Consider the following 21541-nt stretch of genomic DNA (forward strand, 5'->3'; position numbering starts at 1 on the left):
AAGTAGTTGGTGAAGGCAAGCTCATGTTTTAGTTAACTGTAGGCCAGAGACCCTTGGGACCACCATCCCTGGAGTCCTGCATAGAATCCCACCCCTTTTATACCCGTCTACTAGCCATCTCCCAGGGAAAAGTAGCAGGGACTGCTTTGTTCCTTGATTTCTTTTGGTTTTTGAAATAGCAATTTAGAACATTTCTAAGATTTTGGCTCAGGTACTGTCTCTTCACTAACCATTTCTTTAATACATGCTTCTAAGCAAAAAGGAATCTTCTTCTCCCTTCAGCACCCATATGTGGTGACAAAAGGCAGAGCTAAGTCCCTAGGGGTTCTCACCCCTCCTGCTGGTACCCCGAGGCTGGGGCTCACTCATGTTGTAAATGCTTTTCTCATTAGTGTCACACATGATAACTGACATAGGAACCCTTTAAAAAGGATGGAATCAACCAGACATTTTGTTTGGATGGTTTTCTTAAAGGCGCAGGCAAAGACATGGAGGGAGAGAAAAATCTAAATTACAGTGGAGATGAGCAAGTAAACATGTATAATCTTCTTTTGCTTTTTATTTCTTTTTAAAACAATTTAAAAAATTTTTAATTAAAATTTTTTCTTTTAATTTTTTTCTTTTAAAGTTGTGAGGTGCAATTCAAGGTTAGGTTATAATCTTCTTTTTCTTAACACTGGGGTATAAGAAGCCATTTAGGATAACTCATTCTACTTTCCTTTTTAGTGAAAATGACCACATCCTTGCTAATCTTCTATGCGGAGCAAAAAATTTTCGGAAGTAGTAACAGCTGGCCTGCCACCTTCGCACTTCCAAGTGAATGTGGAAAGCCCTTTTTAGCAGCATGAGTGCTATGCAGTGTGGGTCCTGCAGCAGTGCGTAGGGTTCAGTGGCTCGCACAGAACTGAGTACTGCTGCTCTTTGTCCCTACCTCCTTACCATTAGTCTCTGAAACTGTGAGACTTGTTAGTGATGGTTTTTTCCTTCCTTCTTTCATAGAGCTCAGTTTCTGGAGAATTGTTAGTGATGTTATTGAGACCAAGTAAAATCTATCGAATTATACAGAAAACTGTTTAAACCAGGAACAGCAATCATGGAATTCGTTATCTTGTTTTTTTGCCTTCAGTGGAAATGTTGGGGACCAGCTAAGTTCTTTTCCTGTGCTTACAGTGGTTTGTAAGGGTGTCCAGCTTCTCTAGACTTCTACTATTTGTTTTTATGTTTGTTGGCTTTTGTTTTCACCCAATCAGGAGGAAATGTGTCGGATTGAAGAGGAACAGAGTTTTGAGGAATTGAAGATTTTGCGAGAACTGGTTCATGATCGATTTCACAAACAAGAAGAACTAGCAGAGGTAAGAAATCCTTTACAAGATTTGTTCAGACCCAGCACATTCTGAGTGCTGCCGTTTAGATGTGCCTGTGCTTCTGTGGGCGACAAGCAGCAGTTGGAGGCATATCACAGCTAGCCTTGATCTTTGGGGTTTATATTTGCTCACTTGTGATTGACACAGAGTCTACGAGAACCTCAACTCGACTCTCCCGGTGACTCTCCTGGAGACCCAAAGCCTGGTGGAGGCAGCGGGATGCTGCAGTATCTTCATTCCTGGTTTCCTGGATGGGGTGGCTGGTACGGGCAGCAAAGCCCAGAAGGGAAGGTGGCTGAGGGACTGTCAGCAGAGCAGCATGAGCAGTGGATTCCTGAAGAGATCCTGGGTACGGTGGGAGCTGGCCTTCACTTCTGTTATAAAGATTGGTTTGTTATTTGTGCAATTGCTCATCGTATTTTCCAAATTTAACAAAAGTAGGTATTTGGAAAAGTTTGTTTCATGTTCACAGAGGTTGAGAGAAGAAATGTTCTGGGAGATTCTCTTTTTGTTGCTAAGTGTGAAAATCAGTGCAGTTTTAGATAGAGCTGCATGGCAGAGATTGTAAGAGAACTAAATTTGAACAAGTTCAATTTTTTTTTTTTTGAGTCAAAAAACAGCCCCCAAGTACAATGTCTTGCTCTGTCGCCCAGGCTGGAGTGTAATGCACGCTCATGGCCACTACAACCTCAACCTGCTGGGCTCAGGCGATCCTTCTGCCTCATCCTTCCAAGTAGCTAAATCTACAGGCATGTGCCATCACGCCTGGCTAATTTTTCTTGATTTGTTGTAGAGATGAAGTCTCACTAAATTGCCCAGGCTGGTCTTGAACCCGTAGGCTCAGGCAATCCTCTCATCTTGGCATCCCAAAGTGCTGGGATTATAGATGTGAGCCACCGTACCCGGCCGAGTTCAAACCCTGAAACATGACTACTAGACTCTCTTTGGAGGCTGTACTGACCTATATGGTGCCATGGCCATAAATGGCTATTTAAATTTAAATTTAATTACAATTAACTAAAAGTAAAAATTCAGTTTCTCAATTGCACTAGCCACATTAGTCATGTGTGCCCCAAATGGCCACTGTAGTGCCCAGTACTGATAGGCACCATTGTCCTGTATTGGGCAGTGCTGCTTAGTACTGTACTTCTTCACAAATCTTTTTTTTTTTTGAGTTGGAGTCTCACTCTGTCGCCCAGACTGGAGTGCAGTGGCCGCTCCTGGCCACCGCAGCCTCGACCTCAGCCTTCCGAGTAGCTGGAACTACAGGCGCGCACTACCACGCCTGGCTAATTTTTGATTTATTGTAGAGATGAGGTCTCGCCAAGTTGCCCAGGCGGGTCTCAAACCCGCGGGCTCAGGCAATCCATTCACCTCAGCCTCCCAAAGGTGCGGGATTACAGACTGAGCCACTGACCCCGGCTCTTCACGAATCTTATTCTTCCTGTTTTGATAATAGGTTGATAAAAGCATTATTTTGTCTCTCTCTCTCTCTCTTTCTTTTTTTTTTTAAGAGATGAGGTCTCAAGCTCTCTCCAAGTTGCCCAGGCTGGTCTCGAACCCCAGGGCTCAGGCAATCCTCTTGCCTCTGCCTCCCAAAGTGCTGGGATTACAGGTGTGAAACACTGAGCCCGGCCAAGGGTTGTTTTACATTAGGAAATAAAACAGTCACCCATGGCTTTGGAGTTCTTCCTTGAGAAAGGGAAATAAAGTTAAATAATATCATCATGACTGTGACAGTGTGCATGCTTGTACTTTTTTTATTCTCTCATGTTCTTTCTTAAAGTCTTCTCCTCTACCATTTAGGCACTGAGGAGTTTTTTGACCCCACTGCAGATGCCTCGTGTATGAACACATACACAAAGCGAGATCATGTCTTTGCCAAGCTGAATTTGCAGTTGCAGCGAGGTACAGTGACTTTGTTACACAAGGAACAAGGAACTCCTCAGACAAATGAAAGTGCTTTTATGCAGCTTGAGTTTTCAGGTATGACTCCCAAAGAACCACCTGTAACTGTTGTCTCTCCAGGTGCCAGTGTTCATCCAGTTGGTTCTCATTGTCTGCAGGAGTAACAATATAGAAAGTTGCAGCAAAAACTGAATTAGCTCATATGGACCTGCTCCAAGGGGAAATACAGGGTTAGGTTCATGGGAGGTTCTGGTCATAGTATTTGTCAAATGACTGAAACATAATCTTATTTTTTAAATGTGTGTCTTTATTCAGACATTTTATTTAAAAAAAATGTGTACACATTTAGATGATCCCTGAGTCGTAATAGTGTTAGTTACAATTTTTTAACTTTGTGATAGTGCAAAAGTAATACAAATTCAGTAGAAACTATACTTGGGATTTTGAATTTTGGTCTTTTCCTGGCTAGCGATATGTGGTGTGATATGATACCCTCTTGCCATGCTGGACAGCAGCAGTGACTGTGGCTCCCTGTCGGCCATGTGGTCATGAGGGTGAAAAACTGACATTCTTCAGGGTGCTGTGTTGCCAGATGATTTTACTCAACTGTAGGCTGATGTAAATGTTCTGAGCACATCTAAGGTAGACTAGGCTAAGCTGTGATGTTTAGTAGGTTTAGGTGTATGAAATGCATTTTCCACTTAGGATATTTTCAACTAACGGGGAGTTTATAAGGACATAACCCCATCGTAAGTCAAGGAGCATATGTGTTGTTGATACATCAGCATTGAACTCATGGCCTACAGCACTATGACGCATGCCTGAATGATGCTTCTCCAATATACATATCACCTTTATAAGGCACATCACAGTCTTCTCCCACTTAGAAGCATCAGATCACACTTCAGCATTGTACTTGGGGGTTGTTTTAAACAGTGAAATCACAAACAAAAGGCACAAAAGTATGAAAAATGTGGCTCTGAATTGGAGGCCACAAAAGGGCTACTTATTTCTAGCATGAAGGCTGAAACAAGAAGGCAGGGTATTCCCCTGCTTGAACTCAGTTGGGAACGCGCACATCAGGTGATATGAAATTTTTGCCACTCTGTGAGTGTCTGAATGACTAAGAAAGCGCCACACTTACAGGTTTTGGGGTTACAAATAAATTTTAGTGAGTAGGCAAATGTACAAATATGGAATTCATGAATAATGAGAATCACCTGTATGGTATTTGACTCATTTTTGTGACTTTGAGTTGTATATAAATGAACACCCTGATGTTGGTTTGGACGTCTCACAAATATTTTTATTGTAGTCCATGAAACAGCAGCTTATCTGAGATCCTTCAGTAGTTTAAGAAGGGTAAAGGATCAAAAAAAAAAGAAAAGACTAGTTTGTTTAACTTCATATATTGAAAGTTGGGCTATCAGAAACTTAGTGTCAACTAGCAGATTGCTTGAACTAAATCGTAAAGGCTCTGTTTAAAATTCATTCTCCTGGGAAACTTCCAATAGTTCTTGTATATTTAGATAGATAGACAGATACAGGCCACCTTGTTTTATCGTGGCTTGCTTTATTGCACTTCACAGATACTGCATTTTTTTACAAATTGAAACTTTGTGACAACCCTGCATCAAACAAGTCTGTAGGCACACTTTTTTCAACAGCACATGGTCACTTGGTGTCTCTGAGTCACATTTTTAGAAATCACGCAGTGTTTCAAAGTTTTCTATTATTGTATCTGTCATGTTGATCTGTGATCAGTGATCTTTGATGTTACTGTTGTAGTTGTGTCACACACCATGGCCATAGAAGATGACAGACTTCATAAATGTTGTGTGTTCTGACTGCTTCATTCATTGACTATTTCCTTGTCTCTTGTCTTCTCCTTGGGTCTCTGTATTCCCTAAGACAAAACAATATTGAAATTAGGGCAATTAGTAACCCTACAAAGGTCTCTAAATGGTCATATGAAAGGAAGAGTCACGTGTCTCTCACTTTAAATCAAAAGCTAAAAGTTTAGTGAGGAAGGCATGTTGAAAGCTGAGATAAGCCGAAAGCTAGTCCTCTGTGTCAAACAACCAAGTGATGAATGCAAAGGAGAAGTTCTTAAAAGAAATTAAAAATGCTACTTCAGTGACCATATGAATGGTCAGAAAGCAAAACATGTTTATTGCTGATGATGGAGAAAGTTTGAATGGTCTAGATAGATGATCAAACCAGCCACGGCATTCCCTCAAGCCAAAGCCTAATCTAGAACAAGGCCCTAACTCTGTTCAATTCTGTGAGGACTGAGAGAAGGGAGGAGGCTGCAGAAGAAAAGTTTGAAGCTAGCAGAAGTTGGTTCATGAGTTTTAAAGAAATAAGCTGTCTTTATAACATAAAAGTGCAAGGAAGCAGCCAGAGCTGATGGAGAAGCTGTAGCAAGTCTCCGGAAGATCCAGCTAAGATCACTGCTGATGAAGGTGGCTACGCTAAACAATAGATTTTCTTTCTTTCTTTTTTTTTTTTGAAAGCTACCTAGTTTATAGTATTTTTTTATAGAAGCCCAAATAGACTAATGCAATAGCCATACAAACTAATTTACAGAAAAATATCAAATATCTAAACAACAGAGTTCCGTTGTCATTGAAATAGCCTTCTATTGGAAGAAGATGCCATCTAGAACTTTCATAGCTAGAGAGAGAAGTTAGTACCTGGTTTCAAAGCTTCAAAGGGCAGGCTGACTATCTTGATGGGGTTGATGGAGCTGGGGACACTGAAGACAATGCTCATTTACCATTCTAAAAATCCTAAACCTGTTAAGAATTATGCTAAATCTACTCTGCTTGTGTTCTATAAATGTAAAACAGCCTGGATGACAGCGTATCTTTACAGAGTAACTTAAGCCTACTATTGAGACCTACTGCTCAGAAAAAAAGGTTCCTTTTGAGGATATTATTGCTCATGAACAATGCGTCTGGTCAACCAAGAGCTCTGATGAGATGTGCAAGGAAATACATTGTTTTCATGCCTGTTAATACAGCATCCATTATGCAGCTGATAGATCCAGGAGTAATTTTGACTTTTAAGTCTTCTTATTTAAGAAATACATTTCTGACTGGGCTCGGTGGCTCAACCTGTAATCCCAGCATTTTGGGAGGCCAAGGTGAGTGAATTGCCTGAGCCGCGGGTTTGAGACCCACCTGGGCAACTTGGCGAGACCGCATCTCTACAATAAATAAAAAAAATTAGCTGGCTGTGGTAGTGTGCGCCTATAGTTCTGGCTACTTGGAAGGCTGAAGCGGAAGGATTGCCGGAGCCCAGCAGGTTGAGGCTGCGGTGGTCAGGAGCGTGCCACTGCACTCCAGTCTGGGCAACAGAGTGAGACTCCAACTCAAAAAAAAAAGAAATACATTTCTGCTATAAATAGTGATTCCTCTGGTGGACCTGGCCAAAATAAGTTGAAAACCTTCTGGAAAGGATTCACCATTCTAGATGCTATGAAGAACATTTGTGACTCATAGAAGGAGAACAAAGTACTAACCTTAACGGGTATTTTGAAGAAGTTGATTCCAACCCTCACGGAGGACTTTGAGGGGTTTAAGACTTCGGTGGGGAAGTAACTGCAGATGTGGTGGAAATAGCAAGAGAACGAGAATTAAAAGTGTTCGGAACCTAAAAATGTCACTGAATTGTTGCAATCTCATGATCAAGCTTGAATGTGTGGGAAGTTGCCTCTTATTGATGTGCAAAGGAAGTGGTTTCTTGAGATGGAATCTACTCCTAGCGAAGATGCTGTGAACATTGTTGAGATAACAACAAAGAAAAAAAAATGACAACAAAAGGATTTAGGATATGTCATAAACTTAGTTGATAATGGCAGGGTTAGAGGGGATCGACTCCAATTCTGAAGGAAGTCCTACTGTGTGTAAAATGCTATCAAACAGCATCACGTGCTATAGAGAAAACTTTCATGAAAGAAAAAGTCAATTGATGTGGCAGTGTTTGTTGTCTTATTTTAAGAGATTGCCACAGTCTCCCCAACCTTCAGCAGCCACCACCTTCACCAGTCAGCAGCCATCAACATGGAGGGACCCTCCACCAGCAAAAAGATTACAATATGCTGAAGGCTTCTATGATCATTAGCATTTTTTAGCAATAAAGTATTTTAGAATTAAGGTATGTACATTGCTGTTTTAGACATAATGCTATTGCACACTCAGTAGATTATAGATTAGTGCAGATGTTTTTATGTACTGAGAAACCAAACAATTTGTGTGACTTGCTTTATTGTGAGAGCTGCTTTATTGCAGTGGTCTGGAACTAAACCGGCAGTATCTCCAAGGTATTCCTGTATGTACATTATTTTTTTCTAATTTTAAGAAAAAATAGTTCACGATATCTAATAATCTCCTGAAAAATAGAATATCTAATATGCTTTAAAACATTTTAAACTCTTGTGGCATTTTACCATCTCTTACATTTATCTTTTATAGATGTGAAACTTCTAGCAGAATCTCTTCCTCGAAGAAATTCCTCCTTGCTTTTAGTTCGGTTGGGTGGACTGTTTCTTCGTGACCTGGCTACAGAAGGAACTATGTTTCCTCTTCTAGTCTTCCCTAATCCAGTATGTTCGGCAGTGGGATGGTTAATATATCTAGGGTGTTGATGAACTGTGGTCTGGCAAAACCTGATTTATTCTGACATTTGATCATTTTGAGACCGACAGGCTGGGGTTAAGTATGTTTTTTGAATTTTTATTTTATTTTATTTTAGTTTTTGAGTTGGAGTCTCACTCTGTCGCCCAGACTGGAGTGCAATGGCCGCTCCCGGCCACTGCAGCCTCCATCTGCTGGGCTCTGGCGATCCTTCTGCCTCAGGAATTTTTATTTTTGAGTTGGAGTCTCACTCTGTCACCGAGGCTGGGTGGTATAGTGGCATGCTCATGGCCACTACAGCCTTGTCCTGCTGGGCTCAGGCGATCCTTCCAATTCAGCCTTCCAAGTAGCTGGAACTACAGGCCTGTACCACCGTGCCTGGCTAATTTTTTTTATTTATTGTATAGATGAGGTCTCGCCATGTTGCCCAAGCTGGTCTCAAACCCGTGGGCTCAAATCCTCTTGCTATGCTGCCCAGGCTGATCTCAAACCCGTGGGCTCAAATCCTCTTGCCTCTGCCTCCCAAAGTGCTGGTATTATAGGTGTGAGCCACCACGCCCAGCATGGTTTTTGAATTTGTTAGGGAGAAAATATTGGTGAGATTTATGGCTGTACTCTCTACTCCTGTGTTGTAGCCATCATATTATAGTTTGCTCAGTTTTGGAAAAAATTGCCATAGGACCACTATTTTCTGCATTTCATGGTCCACATTTGAATTTTCTCTGTATCTGACAGTCATTTTTATGCATTCTGATCCTTAGTCACTGATGTGAAATCTCATCTTTCCAGGCTTCCAAAAGAGAGCTATTTCAAGTTTTCTTTTCTTTTTTGAGTTGGAGTCTCTCTCTGTTGCCCGGGCTGGAGTGCAGTGGCATGCACTCGGCCACTGCAGCCTTGACCTGCTGGGCTTAGGTGATCCTTCTGCCTTAGCCTTCCTAGTAACTGGAACTACAGGCACACACCACCATGCCCTGCTAATTTTTTTTTATTTATTGTAGGGATGAGGCCTCGCCAAATTGCCTAGGCTGATTTTGAACCCGTGGGCTCTGGCAGTCCTCTCACCTCCGCCTCCAAAAGTGCTGGGATTATAGGCATGAGCCTCTGTGGCTGGCCTCAAGTTTTCTATATTTACATATAATATACTTTATTCATTTATAAGATCTTTGATCTTACGTTGGAAATATATGGTCTAAACAATTGAATATTTAGCTACTTACTCGATCCATAATTTTTGGAGGGGTGGTAGAGGAAGGTTGTAGAGAGAGTGGGAGGATAGACTTAAAGTTTGAAAAGTCAGACATGGGCCAGGCTTGGTGACTCAGTGTGTAATCCCAGCACTTTGGGAGGCTGAGGCGAGTGAATTGCCTGAGCCCATGGGTTCGGACCTGCCTGGGCAACTTGGCAAGACCTTGTCTCTACAATAAATAAAAACTTAGCCGTAGCTGTAGTTCCACCTACTTGGAAGGCTGAGGAGGAAGGATCGCTGGAGCCCGGCAGGTTGAGGCTGTGGTGGCCGGGGGTGTGCCACAGCACTCCAGTCTGGGTGACAGAGTGAGACTCCAGCTCAAAAAAAAAGAAAATTCAGACACCTTTAATTTACATTTAGCAGTCATTCAGTAAATGTGCTGAGTGCAAAGTGGCATACAGTCAGCATGAAGGAAAAGACGTGGGTTTACCAGAGTGGGAAAAAGCCACAAAACTAAGCAAGTCTGCAAGTACTCATTCTGTTGTGAAGTGAGTTTTCACTTGTGCTGAGATTGATGCCAAAAGGTAAATGTGTGTGTGTAGTGAGTTGTCCCTGCTGACATCTGGGCATTTTTGTGTGTTTAATAGCAAAAGGAAGTTGGCAGAGTCTCACAGTCTTTTGGTCTCCAAACCACATCTGCAGACAGAAGCGATCATTACCCAGGTAATTTTTCAGACGTTCTTAAAAATGTTACTATTTCAGATCAGTAAAGAGGGAGTATTTTCTGTTTTTTGCACAGTGGTTTGCTATGTTGACGTGTTTGACATGGAAACAGCCTTGTACCGTCTCAGTGGAACTGTGCATCTGGGGCTCACTGGGGCAACCTTGCAGGTCTTTGGTTTCCATAATCATGAGAGCAAATACAGCAGCTTGGTCTGCATGGTTCCTGCAGACAATTAAAGAGTCAATCATTATTAGATCCTCTATTTTTAAAATGTGCATAAATGTGAACTAATTGGAAAATAATTTAGAAAATGTGTTTTTTTTTTCCAGAATTCCTCACAGGCCTATTAAGAGTGAGGTGATTGCTTTGCTGTGTTCCATTTTCTTTCTCTTTTTCTTTTGGTAGCAGACCCAGATGACCCGGTGTTTGAGATGCTATATGAGAGAAATCCAGCACACAGCCATTTTGAGAGGCGGCTAAATGTCAGCACAAAGCCCTTGAACATCATATATAATCCCCAGGCTATTAAAAAAGTAGCAGACTTTTTCTACAAGGGAAAGGTTCATACCTCAGGTTAACTTTTTTGTTTGTTTGATCTTATGTTAAAGACATCTTTCTTGTTATTTCTGGTGTTCTAGATAAGGGTTAGCATATATTCAAATCTCTGATAGTGTTAGGAAAGGCCTGCAGGGTAGGTGGGTGGGTGGAGTTGTCCTGTGCTGTTATGAGGTCAGAGTAGATGTCTTTGGACAGTCTCTTTTCCAAGAGAAATCAGCGTTCCAAGTATTTCCTCTTTGTTTGCCTCCCTTTAGTGTGCGTTTTTTCATACTTTTCATTCCATTAGCATGGTGGTTTCCTTGACTACCCAGGATATTTTAGACCAGTGAACTGAGGAGGAATGCTCAAGAATTTCCTTCTAGATGACTTGCTTGGTACAGCAGTAAATACTGCAGAAATCTAAATATCATCATTGATTTGTTTATGCCTCCCTTTGTTCCCAAAAAAGATTTGAAACAGTAAGTGAAGAAAAAGCACTTTTATAGACAGAGAGATTTTTTAAAAAATAGTATATTCCTATATCCCCTCTCTAAAGAAGTTGTTTGAGTTTTTGGTGTAGTTTTTGAGTTTTTTTCATGTGAACAGTTGCCATAAATGCCATGACTCCATTGCTCTGTCGCTGGCAGAATGTAGAAGGCATTTCCTTCTAAATTTCATCTTCTCTTTCAGTGTAATATCCTGCTTTTTAAGGATTTTGAAATATAGTAGTTTGGAATATTTCAGAAAATGGTTTAAGAAATTCCAGTTGGCTAGGTGCAGTGGCTAATGCCTATAATCCCAACACTTTGGGAGGCAGAGGCAGGAGGAACACTTGAGTCCAGGAGTTTGAGACCAGCCTGGGCAATATAATGAGACCTTGTTTCTAAAATTAAAACAGAATAAAAGAAAAGAAAGAAATTCTGGTAACTGAAGTGCCCTTTCCTCACGTCCCCTTTCACCCATGGCTGTCCTCCACCCATCTTTGCATCATTTCTGTTGCCCTGTATTATACCAGGTTATGCTGGACTAAGAAACTGTTTTTACTGATTGCTTTTTAGCTTTGGTAGAAATTCTTGGTGAGAATAGACATTGTAGCACTTTTGTTCACCTAGCCATGTGAAAATTCTGACTCCTGTGTATATCCAATCTTGCAGGTTTTGGTTATCAGTCTGAACTTGAGTTGAGAGTGGCTGAAGCCGCCCGGAGACAGTATAATAAGCTGAAGATGCAAACCAAGGCAGAAATCCGACAGACGCTTGATCGTTTGCTAGTGGGTGATTTCATTGTAAGTGGGCATAGGTAAACACTCTTTGGTGCTTAGGGAAGGACAGGCATTCTTTCTGTCAAGTTTGCCACCTACTGTAGTCTTGCTTGTATCAGTTTTGCTACTTAATTAAACTGAAAATATGAAATCAGCTGGCATAAAATAAAATCTTGTTGTCTTTTACGGCCAGGGCTTAATTAATAGCATGAATGATTGTGACTAGATCCTGTTTCTTTCTTGTACCAGTCTGGGATTACTTTGAAGAGTCATCTTTGTTTCATTTTCTAGACATGATACTTTGTGCACCCTTAAGGGTGTCCCATAAAGGTGTCCCTTTTTTACTTACTGTTTTCAGAAGAAAAACAACTGGAATGATGTCTCAGCTTCTGTTCTAGTGTATAGCGATGGTCACTGAAGTGACCAGCTGTTGTGAGGATGCCATAGATAGAGCAGAGACATCTTAACCGTCTAGTAAAACACCATTTCTGGCAACGGTGTGGAGGCGCACTGCTAAGGCACAGCACCAGGGGGAGCAGTTAGAAGGAGTGTGGCCACTTTTGGACAGTACAGGCCAGTTGCAGTTGTCAGGGATGGCAGAAGAATTCCAAGTAAAATGCTTAGGGGTATGTGGAATGGGATGGAGACTTAGTCTTGTTTTTTTGTGTTGTGTGTGTATGTTTTTCAATACAAATTATGACAATATTCTCTTGTTATCCTAAATTAAAGTTTATTTTTGATAACATTTGTATAAGTTAGTTTTTACCACATACATTCTGTTGAGGCTAATTTTAGTCACAGGGAGGAACAATGAACAGACCACAAGTTGATGTCTTATTTATATTTTAGATATCAAAGCTTATGCTTTCCACAAGCTATTTTGGTATGGAAGTTCATAGTTACCAATGTCCATGAATAAGTAAAAATATTTGGATTTCTGTGTTTATTCGAATTTTATAATTTTAACAGTACTTTAAAGTATTAAACCCTTTAAATTAGAAACAGAATCTTTCTTAAACCATGGATCATTGCAGTCAAAGTACAGACTACCCCTAAATCGATTATTTGCTAATTTTTCCTCCCCAGTTCAGACATTTGCCTGTGGTCATGTTTCACATCCTCAAGCATTTGAATCTACTTTGAGCATAGATTTTTTGCTCTAATACCACAGGCCACTAAGTCACTTCATAACCTTAGTTACAGAGTGTGGAAATGCTTGAGCACCACTGATAAAGCAGTTCCATTTCAGCAGTTACAGTCAGTCATCTTGTAATTGAAGCTTATTTTATTTTTACAGGAAGAGAGTAAACGGTGGACTGTGCGACTGGACATTTCTGCCCCTCAAGTGATATTTCCTGATGATTTTAAATTTAAGAATCCTGTCTTGGTTGTTGTGGATCTGGGAAGAATGCTGTTGACGAATACCCAAGGTATTGTGTGAGTGGGAAGTAATGAAAACAATCTTGGAGATTGATCTGTATATACCTGACTACGTAAAGCTTAACAAAAAACTTATGTAACATTTTTTAAGCTTCAAAATTCACGTTACTTTTAAAATAATAACTTTGATGAGATATAATTTACATTTTTTAATGTATACTTATTTTTGATCTATTGGTAGAATTGTGCAGTTCTTACTACTGTTTAATTTCAGAAGTTTTCATCTTCTCTAACTGAAAATCCATACCCATTAAACACTAACTCCCCTCTCCCCCACTCCCTTGGCAACCACTAATCTTTTTGTTTCCATGGATCCATCTTTTATGAACATTTCATATGAATGAAATTATATAATATATGACCTTTTGTGCCTGCCTGTTTCATTTAGCATGATGTTTTCAAGATTCATTCATTCGTAGTTTATATCAACACTTCATTCCTTTTTATGATTGAATAATAGTCTGTTGTATAGATGTACCACGTTTTGTTTATTCATTTGTTGGTGGACATTTGGGTTGCTTCCACTTTTTTGGCTATTATGAATAGCATTGTTATGAACATTCAGGTACAGATTTTTGTGTAGACATATATTTTCAATTCTTTTACATATATACCTAGGAGTGGATTTTCTGGGTCTTGTGGTAACTCTGTGTTTTAACATTTTGAAGGAGTACCAAACCATTTTCCAAAATGGCTGCACCATCTTATATTTCCACCAGCAGTGTATGAGGGTTTCATTTTTTCCACTTCCTTGTCATCACTTGTTATTGTTTGCTTTTTTAAAAATTGTAACATTTTTTGTGAGTGTGATGTGGTATCTCATTTAAAAAAAAATTTGTATTTCTTATGTAAAATTGTATATATATATATATTATCAATATTTTTTATTATGATGTTGTAGGGTACAGTTAAGGGTTAGGTATACAATTACGTTTCATTCAGGCACCCTGTTGATAAGAGGTGTTTCCCTGTCCCCAGACAGATATTTGCTACTGTTAATCCCATCTCCCCCCCCATAGTTTCCCAGTACCTTCAGTCATTTTCTTATAGTATTACACTGGATGTTCAAGGTTCAAAATTGTATATTTTAATAAACATTTTCCAGTACTTAATTTCAGGGATAGAGATATAATCTCGCCAGGCACGGTGGCTCACGCCTATAATCCCAGCACTTTGGGAGGCAGAGGCAAAAGGATTGCCTGAGCCCAGGAGTTTGAGGCCAGCCTGGGCAACATGGCGAGACCTTGTCCGTAAAACAAATCAAAAAATTAGGGCATGGTGGCATATGCCTATAGTTCCATCTACTTAGAAGGCTGAGGTGGAAGGATTGCCTGAGCCCAGCATGTGGAGGCTGTGGTGTCTGTGAGCATGCCACTGCACTCCAGCCTGGGTGACAGAGTGAGACTCTGATGCAAAAAAAAAGGGATATAAACTCTTTGTGATTAGGCACTTATATTAAAAGAGACACCTGGAAGGTAATTTTATTACTATTCTTAGACTCAAGAAGTATTTATTGAGATAGGATGGAAGAATAAGAAGATTCATGGGGGAAAAAATGGAGGGAGTTTATCAAATATTCTCAACCTTATCTTCACTGAGAAGACCTGCAAGAGAAGAGGGTAGAAGACTTAAGGAGGAATAGAAAGTTTGGTGCTGGGGGAATGTTAAAAGGGATTTTCTCTGAATAAAAGGATCACATAGCTACAGAAAGCACCTACATTAACTTATAAAGCATAAACGTGGTCTGGCTTGGTGGCTCAGCCTGTAATCTCAGCACTTTGGGAGGCCAAAGCAAGTGGATTGTGGGAGCTTGTGGGTTCAAGACCAACCCGGGCAACTTGGCGAGACCTCGTCTCTACAATAAATAGAAAATTAGCTGGGCGTGGTAGCACATGCCTGTAGTTCTGGCTACTTGGAAGGCTGAGACAGAAGGGTCGCTGGAGTCCAGGTCGATGCTGGGGTGGCCGTGAGCATGCCACTGCACTTCAGCATGGGCAACAGAGTGAGACTCTGATTCAAAAAAAAGGGAAAATAAATGTGGAACAGAGGCCTAGGTGGTGGGGCCCAGTGATGTGTTTTGGTGGTTGCCTTGGCGCTGCTCAGTTTGACACAGGGTTAAGAGCATGGCTGGAGCTAGAAAATCACATATTGAGCAGTTGCTATTCACCAGGCACTGATCCAGGCATGAGGAAGAGTGTCGAGCAAGAGAGATGAGAACTCTCTTCTCCTAGAACACTCTAGTGGGGGAAGCACATGAACACTAGACAAAGGAAAAAGTAAATCCTTATAGAGAGTTATGTGAGAAGGGCTAGTGATAGCAGCCCACAGCAAGGCAGCCGACAAGTGGGACAGCAGCTCCAGGCAGCAGGTGGGGCTTCCACCCCTGACATGTGCTCACGTGTCAGTGGATCTCCAACTTTTCTCAAGTCCATGTAGTTTTATCCTTTGTATTTTGATTTCTGATTTAATAGATAGGTGCACACTGAGTAAACGGTAAATACAGAATATTGTGCTTAGCATTTTCATCCATTTAAAAAAAAATTGAGGTTGGTTGATTCTCTACTTTTCACAATTATTATATTAAGGGAAGGAGGAAGGAAATAACAAACATATGGTTTGAATCTTCTTTTTTTGTCTGCAGATGACTTCAAGAGGAAGAGTGGGGATGGGTCAACATCTGAAGAGAATCAGTTCAGCGATGATGAATATAAGACCCCTCTTGCCACGCCCCCTAACACCCCACCTCCCGAGACCAGCAGTAGCAATGGAGAGAAAACACCTCCATTTTCTGGAGTTGACTTCAGTGAAGAACAGTTGCAGGCTCATCTGATGAGCACGAAGATGTACGAGAGGTACTCCCTGTCGTTTATGGACCTCCAGATCATGGTTGGACGAGTGAAAGACAATTGGAAGCATGTCCAAGATATTGATGTGGGGCCAACCCACGTGGTAGAGAAATTTAATGTTCATCTGCAGTTAGAACGTCGATTGATTTATACTTCAGATCCCAAATACCCGGGAGCTGTGCTCTCAGGCAACTTACCAGACTTAAAAATCCATATAAATGAGGACAAAATATCTGCTCTGAAGAATTGCTTTGCTCTCCTCACTACCCCAGAAATGAAGACCTCTGACACTCAGATTAAAGAGAAGATTTTTCCCGAAGAGGAACAGCGGGGAACTTTGCAAGACTCTGTGATGAATTTAACCCAGAGCATTGTGATGCTGGAGCAGCATACCCGGGAGGTTCTGGTGGAGTCTCAGCTCCTCTTGGCAGAATTTAAAGTGAACTGTATGCAGCTTGGCGTCGAGAATAATGGCCGGTACATTTCTGTGCTCAAGGTGTTTGGTACCAATGCTCACTTTGTGAAAAGGCCTTATGATGCTGAAGTCTCCCTAACTGTTCATGGTTTGCTCCTGGTGGACACCATGCAAACGTACGGTGCTGATTTTGACCTTTTGATGGCTTCACATAAGAATCTGAGTTTTGATATTCCAACAGGAAGCCTCCGGGATAGCAGGGCTCAGTCTCCTATCTCTGGGCCTAATGTGGCCCACTTAACTGATTTAGCTACACCGAACGACCGATCAGCTGCTAGCATTTCACTTGACAAGATTCTCACCAAAGAACAAGAGTCCCTCATTAAATTGGAATATCAATTTGTGAGTTCAGAGTGCCCATCAATGAATTTAGATAGTACTCTTCAGGTGATTTCATTACAGGTGAATAATTTAGATATTATCCTCAATCCAGAGACAATTGTAGAATTGATTGGTTTTCTTCAAAAATCCTTTCCCAAGGAAAAAGATGATTTGAGTCCCCAACCTTTAATGACCGATTTTGAAAGAAGCTTTAGGGAACAAGGAACTTACCAGTCTACGTGTGAACAAAACACTGAGGTTGCAGTGGAAATTCATCGACTTAACTTATTGCTCCTTCGGACAGTGGGAATGGCAAATGGAGAGAAATATGGCAGGAAAATTGCAACTGCAAGTATAGGTGGCACCAAAGTTAACGTCTCCATGGGCAGCACGTTTGACATGAATGGTTCTCTTGGCTGTTTACAGCTTATGGATTTGACACAAGATAATGTTAAAAACCAATATGTTGTCAGCATTGGGAATTCTGTAGGCTATGAAAATCTCATCAGTGATATTGGCTACTTTGAGTCTGTGTTCATCAGAATGGAAGATGCAGCCCTCACTGAAGCTTTGAGTTTCACATTTGTTGAGAAATCTAAACAGGAGTGTTTTCTCAACCTGAAGATGGCTTCCTTGCATTATAACCACTCTGCTAAATTCTTGAAGGAGTTGGCATTATCCATGGATGAACTGGAAGAAAATTTTCGAAGTATGCTGAAAAGCGCAGCCACTAAGGTTACCACAGTACTAGCTACCAAGACTGCTGAGTACAGCGAGATGGTATCGCTGTTTGAAACACCAAGGAAGATGCGGGAACCCTTTATCTTAGAAGAAAATGAAATCTATGGGTTTGGCCTACCTTCATCTCATTCGGACACTGTAAAGCTCATCTTGAACATAAACATTGAATCACCAGTTGTTTCTATCCCTCGGAAGCCTGGGAGTCCTGAATTGTTGGTTGGACACTTGGGACAGATATTCATCCAGAATTTTGTGGCAGGAGACGATGAATCCAGAAGTGACCGTCTGCAGGTGGAGATCAAAGACATTAAACTGTATTCTTTGAATTGCACCCAACTGGCAGGCAGAGAAGGTGCTGGTTCTGAAGTAAGCCGGACGTTTTGCCCACCTTCCGGGTCTGCCAGTGCCAGTAGTCAGGAGGAGGCTCATTTCACTCGACATGATTTCTTTGAGTCTTTGCATAGAGGTCAAGGTAAGGAGCAAAAATCTTTTCATTTTGTCTAAAGATTCAAAACCCAGCTCATGCAGTACTTTGCTTAAAATAGCAACAGCAAAAACTTTTGCTTTAGAATTATCCCCAGTTAATATTGAGGAAATCAATATAGAATTTTATTAAAATGCCTCATAGTAGGTTGGCATATTTTTGCCTCTTTCCATTTAACACTGTATTTGGCAAAATAAGAATTTATTTTTTTAAAGTGTTCTCTTTGGAAATGGGTGAGTGCACATTTACAGAGGTGGTTCGGTGGGTGGATTCTGTTAAGAGTATTGTTTAATGTGGTTAAATATGTCTGATTTTGTTGTTTCTAAGCTGAAGATCTTTCCTAGTTCAGTATTGGTGGCCTAAAATAGCTGAAATGGTTGGTGTAAATAGTATATGAGATTTAGCTTGTGGATGTTACCTTCTTTTGGTATTCTGCCATCTTCTATAATGGGTTGGCCCAGGATTCTAGGAATAAAATACTTGTATATGTATTTTGGATCTGATTAGCAGCTAAAACCAAACAGTTCAATCTATTAGTATTGACTTTCACAGGGATTAAGTAAACCCTAGAGCATGGTATTATTTATTAGTGAAGAAATTAATGCCTTTGAAAACCTCTCCTCTTATTAGTCTCAGATGCTAATTCACTGATTTGTTTATGTATTTACCAAAAGATTGCTTTCTCTGCTTGGGATAAAAGTTGATTACTTAGAACTTTGTATTGTCCTTGATTCTGATTTAGGCCCAATAAGAGGGATAACTCAGTATCTGAAAGCTAGGTAAGGATGAGCAGTGTGGGTCTCTGGGTGAATTTCCCAGTCTCAGGCTAAGCTTTTGCCTCATCAGCAGCTGGGAGCCTGAGAGAAGCTTAATATAGTCTCTGGACTGGATTAATGTTCACCACGTCATGTTTTGAAGCCACCAAATGAAGCATGTCATGAAAATATTGATTCTGTTTTTTTGTAAATTATCTTGTACTTCTGTTTGCTGTGAGTTTTGGTCTCAGGATTTTCATCAAAGTTTGTTGTCAGTCATAGACCCCAGGTGCCAGGCTAATCTGCCCTCCTGGTCATGGGCTCTATGTATAATGAGCAATAGTGAAATAAATCTTAGGGTTTATAGTCTGTCACTTCTTTTCTTATGCCAGCTTTTCACATCCTGAACAACACCACCATTCAGTTTAAACTGGAGAAGATCCCTATAGAAAGAGAATCTGAATTGACTTTCTCCCTTAGTCCAGATGACCTGGGAACATCTAGCATCATGAAGATTGAAGGAAAATTTGTCAATCCAGTTCAGGTAAACACCCAATTGATTTTCATCTCAGGGCAGTTGAAGTCATCTATTTTATGTCTATACTCTAACAATATATTATATATTTATATTGAATGTTGGAAGGAATTATATAAATTGAAAGAGATAGCATTAATATATAGAGGAGGAAGGCAGATCCTTAATTTCACTGCCATCCAGAAACAGGGAAATAATTGCTTAAAAAGTCAGAGTCTCCTTTCCCAGGAGGATATAATTTTTGTCATGCTTTGACATACTTAACCTGGCCTATAAAACCGTGTGATTATCTGAGCTGTTGACAGATCCTTTCAAGGGAGAATTGGTTTTGCCGTCTCTGAAATGAAATGGGCCAGGCTAGGGATTTCTTTTTTATGTGTGTGTGTATATATGCCTTGTATCCTTATCTCTTCAAAAGTGTCATTTTCCCTGATTGCACAGAGAGTAGAGCAAAGAGCATTATATTATAAAACAACAAGGATAGGCAAGATCTTAGGATCTTAGGACAAATTACCATCATCTTGGGTGGTAGCTGGTCACTAGTCTAGGGCTAGCAGCTGCTCTGGATGTCCTGAAAATGCTGTTTACAGAGCATGTGTCCCTCTTGACATCAGTGATTCCCTGATGTGGGTCTCTGGGTGAATTTCCCAGTCTCAGGCTAAGCTTTTGCCTCATCAGCAGCAACTACCAGGATGAATTTTTCACCTTAAACCTCGCACATGATGTGAATTCTATTGGTTTATGTTGACTTATTCTCATGGTTACCATTGACTTGTTGTTTTGATAAAAATCTTTAAAACATTATTTTAGATAATCCGTTCTTTAAAAATGATAATTTAAGGTAATCATTTGGGCCGGGTGAGGTGGCTCAAGTCTGAAATCCCAGCACTTTGGGAGGCCAAGGTGAGGGGATTGCCTGAGCTCACAGGTTTGAGAACAGCCTGGGCAACTTGGCGAGACCTCTTCTCTACAATAAATCAAAATAATTAGCTGGATGTGGTAGCACACGCCTGTAGTTCCAGCTATGTGGAAGGCTGAGGTGGAAGGATCGCCTGAGCCCAGCAGGTTGAGGCTGCAGTGACTGTGAGCACGCCACTGCACTCCAGCCTGGGCGACGGAGTCAGACTCCAACTCAAAAAAAAAAAAAAAAAATCATTTGAACGCTTTAGTAATTGATACTTAATAATATTTACTAATTTTTAAAATAGTTTATTGTGAAAAAATTTAAACATACATGAAAGTGGAATAGTCTAATGAACCTTGTGTTCCCATTACTCAGATTCCACAGTTATGAAGATTTTGTTTCATCTATCTTTTTTTTATTTTTGGTGAAATAGTTAAAGGTAAATCCCAGATTTCATGCCATTTTTACCCCTATATAGTTAGAATATATCTCTGCAGACTATGTATGTCTTCCTACATAGTTATAGGGGTATTGTCATGCCTTACAAAATTGATGAGAATTATTTGATATTATCTAAATTTTGATTCATTTTTAGATTTCAGAACCATTTCTGATTGTCCCAAAAATATCTTCATTGTTGGTTTGTTTGAATCAGGATCCAAACAATTGGTTACATTGCATTTGGATGATACGTCTTTCAGGTCTCTATTAATTGAGTTTTCCTTCTTTCCTCTCCTCCTTCCCAGTGCCATTATTTTGTTATGGAAACTAGGTCAGTTGCCCAGTAGAAATGTCCCACATTCTGGATTTGGCTGTTTGTGTGCCACTTGTTCCCCTATATTTCCTGTAAACTGTACAGGTTTAACTGGGTGCAGGTTCTTTTTTTTTGGCTAGAACCCTTCAAAGGTGATGCTGTGCACATCATGTTACATTATATTAGGAAGTTCATTAATGTCTGTTTCCTCAGTGATGCTAAAATTGATGATTGTATTTGGGTGGTAAGAGCCTTGATGTTTCTATTATATGATTCCTATCAGTCATTCATGTAGTAGTTTATGCTAATGAACTTTGATGGGGATGTATTATTTAATTAGGGTTACAAAATAGTCACTTTCTAATTCTGTTGTTATTTCTGTATTTATTGGTTGGAATTTCTCTATCAAAAACTTGCCCAAGCCGGGCTCAGTGGCTCAGCCTGTAATCCCGCGCTTTGGGAGGCTGAGGTGAGTGGATTGCCTGAGCCCACAGGTTCGAGACCCGCCTGGGCAACTTGGCGAGACCTCATCTCTACAATAAATCAAAAATCAGCCGGGTGTGGTAGCGCATGCCTGTAGTTCCAGCTACTTGGGAAGGCTGAGGTGGAAGGATCGCCGGAGCCTAGCAGGTCGAGGCTGCGGTGGCCGGGAGCGTGCCACTGCAC

At 40.6% G+C, this 21541-nt stretch overlaps 1 protein-coding gene across 2 annotated transcripts in view; it reads left to right on the forward strand.

Moving 5' to 3' along the window:
• Window positions 1-21541, forward strand: part of VPS13D (vacuolar protein sorting 13 homolog D) — a 255403-nt gene that overhangs the window by 24526 nt on the left and 209336 nt on the right. For both annotated transcript variants that reach the window (XM_021706673.1, XM_008073459.2), the window contains exons 10-19: window positions 1251-1352; window positions 1512-1713; window positions 3171-3350; window positions 7751-7881; window positions 9746-9821; window positions 10228-10395; window positions 11514-11644; window positions 12918-13050; window positions 15702-17915; window positions 19075-19226. In XM_021706673.1, coding sequence (XP_021562348.1) covers window positions 1251-1352; window positions 1512-1713; window positions 3171-3350; window positions 7751-7881; window positions 9746-9821; window positions 10228-10395; window positions 11514-11644; window positions 12918-13050; window positions 15702-17915; window positions 19075-19226 — 3489 coding nt within the window. The remainder of the gene's footprint in view (window positions 1-1250; window positions 1353-1511; window positions 1714-3170; window positions 3351-7750; window positions 7882-9745; window positions 9822-10227; window positions 10396-11513; window positions 11645-12917; window positions 13051-15701; window positions 17916-19074; window positions 19227-21541) is intronic.

This window comes from Carlito syrichta, unplaced genomic scaffold (genome assembly GCF_000164805.1).
Source record: "Carlito syrichta isolate Samal-C Ts95f unplaced genomic scaffold, Tarsius_syrichta-2.0.1 Scaffold315850, whole genome shotgun sequence".
NCBI lineage: Eukaryota > Metazoa > Chordata > Mammalia > Primates > Tarsiidae > Carlito > Carlito syrichta.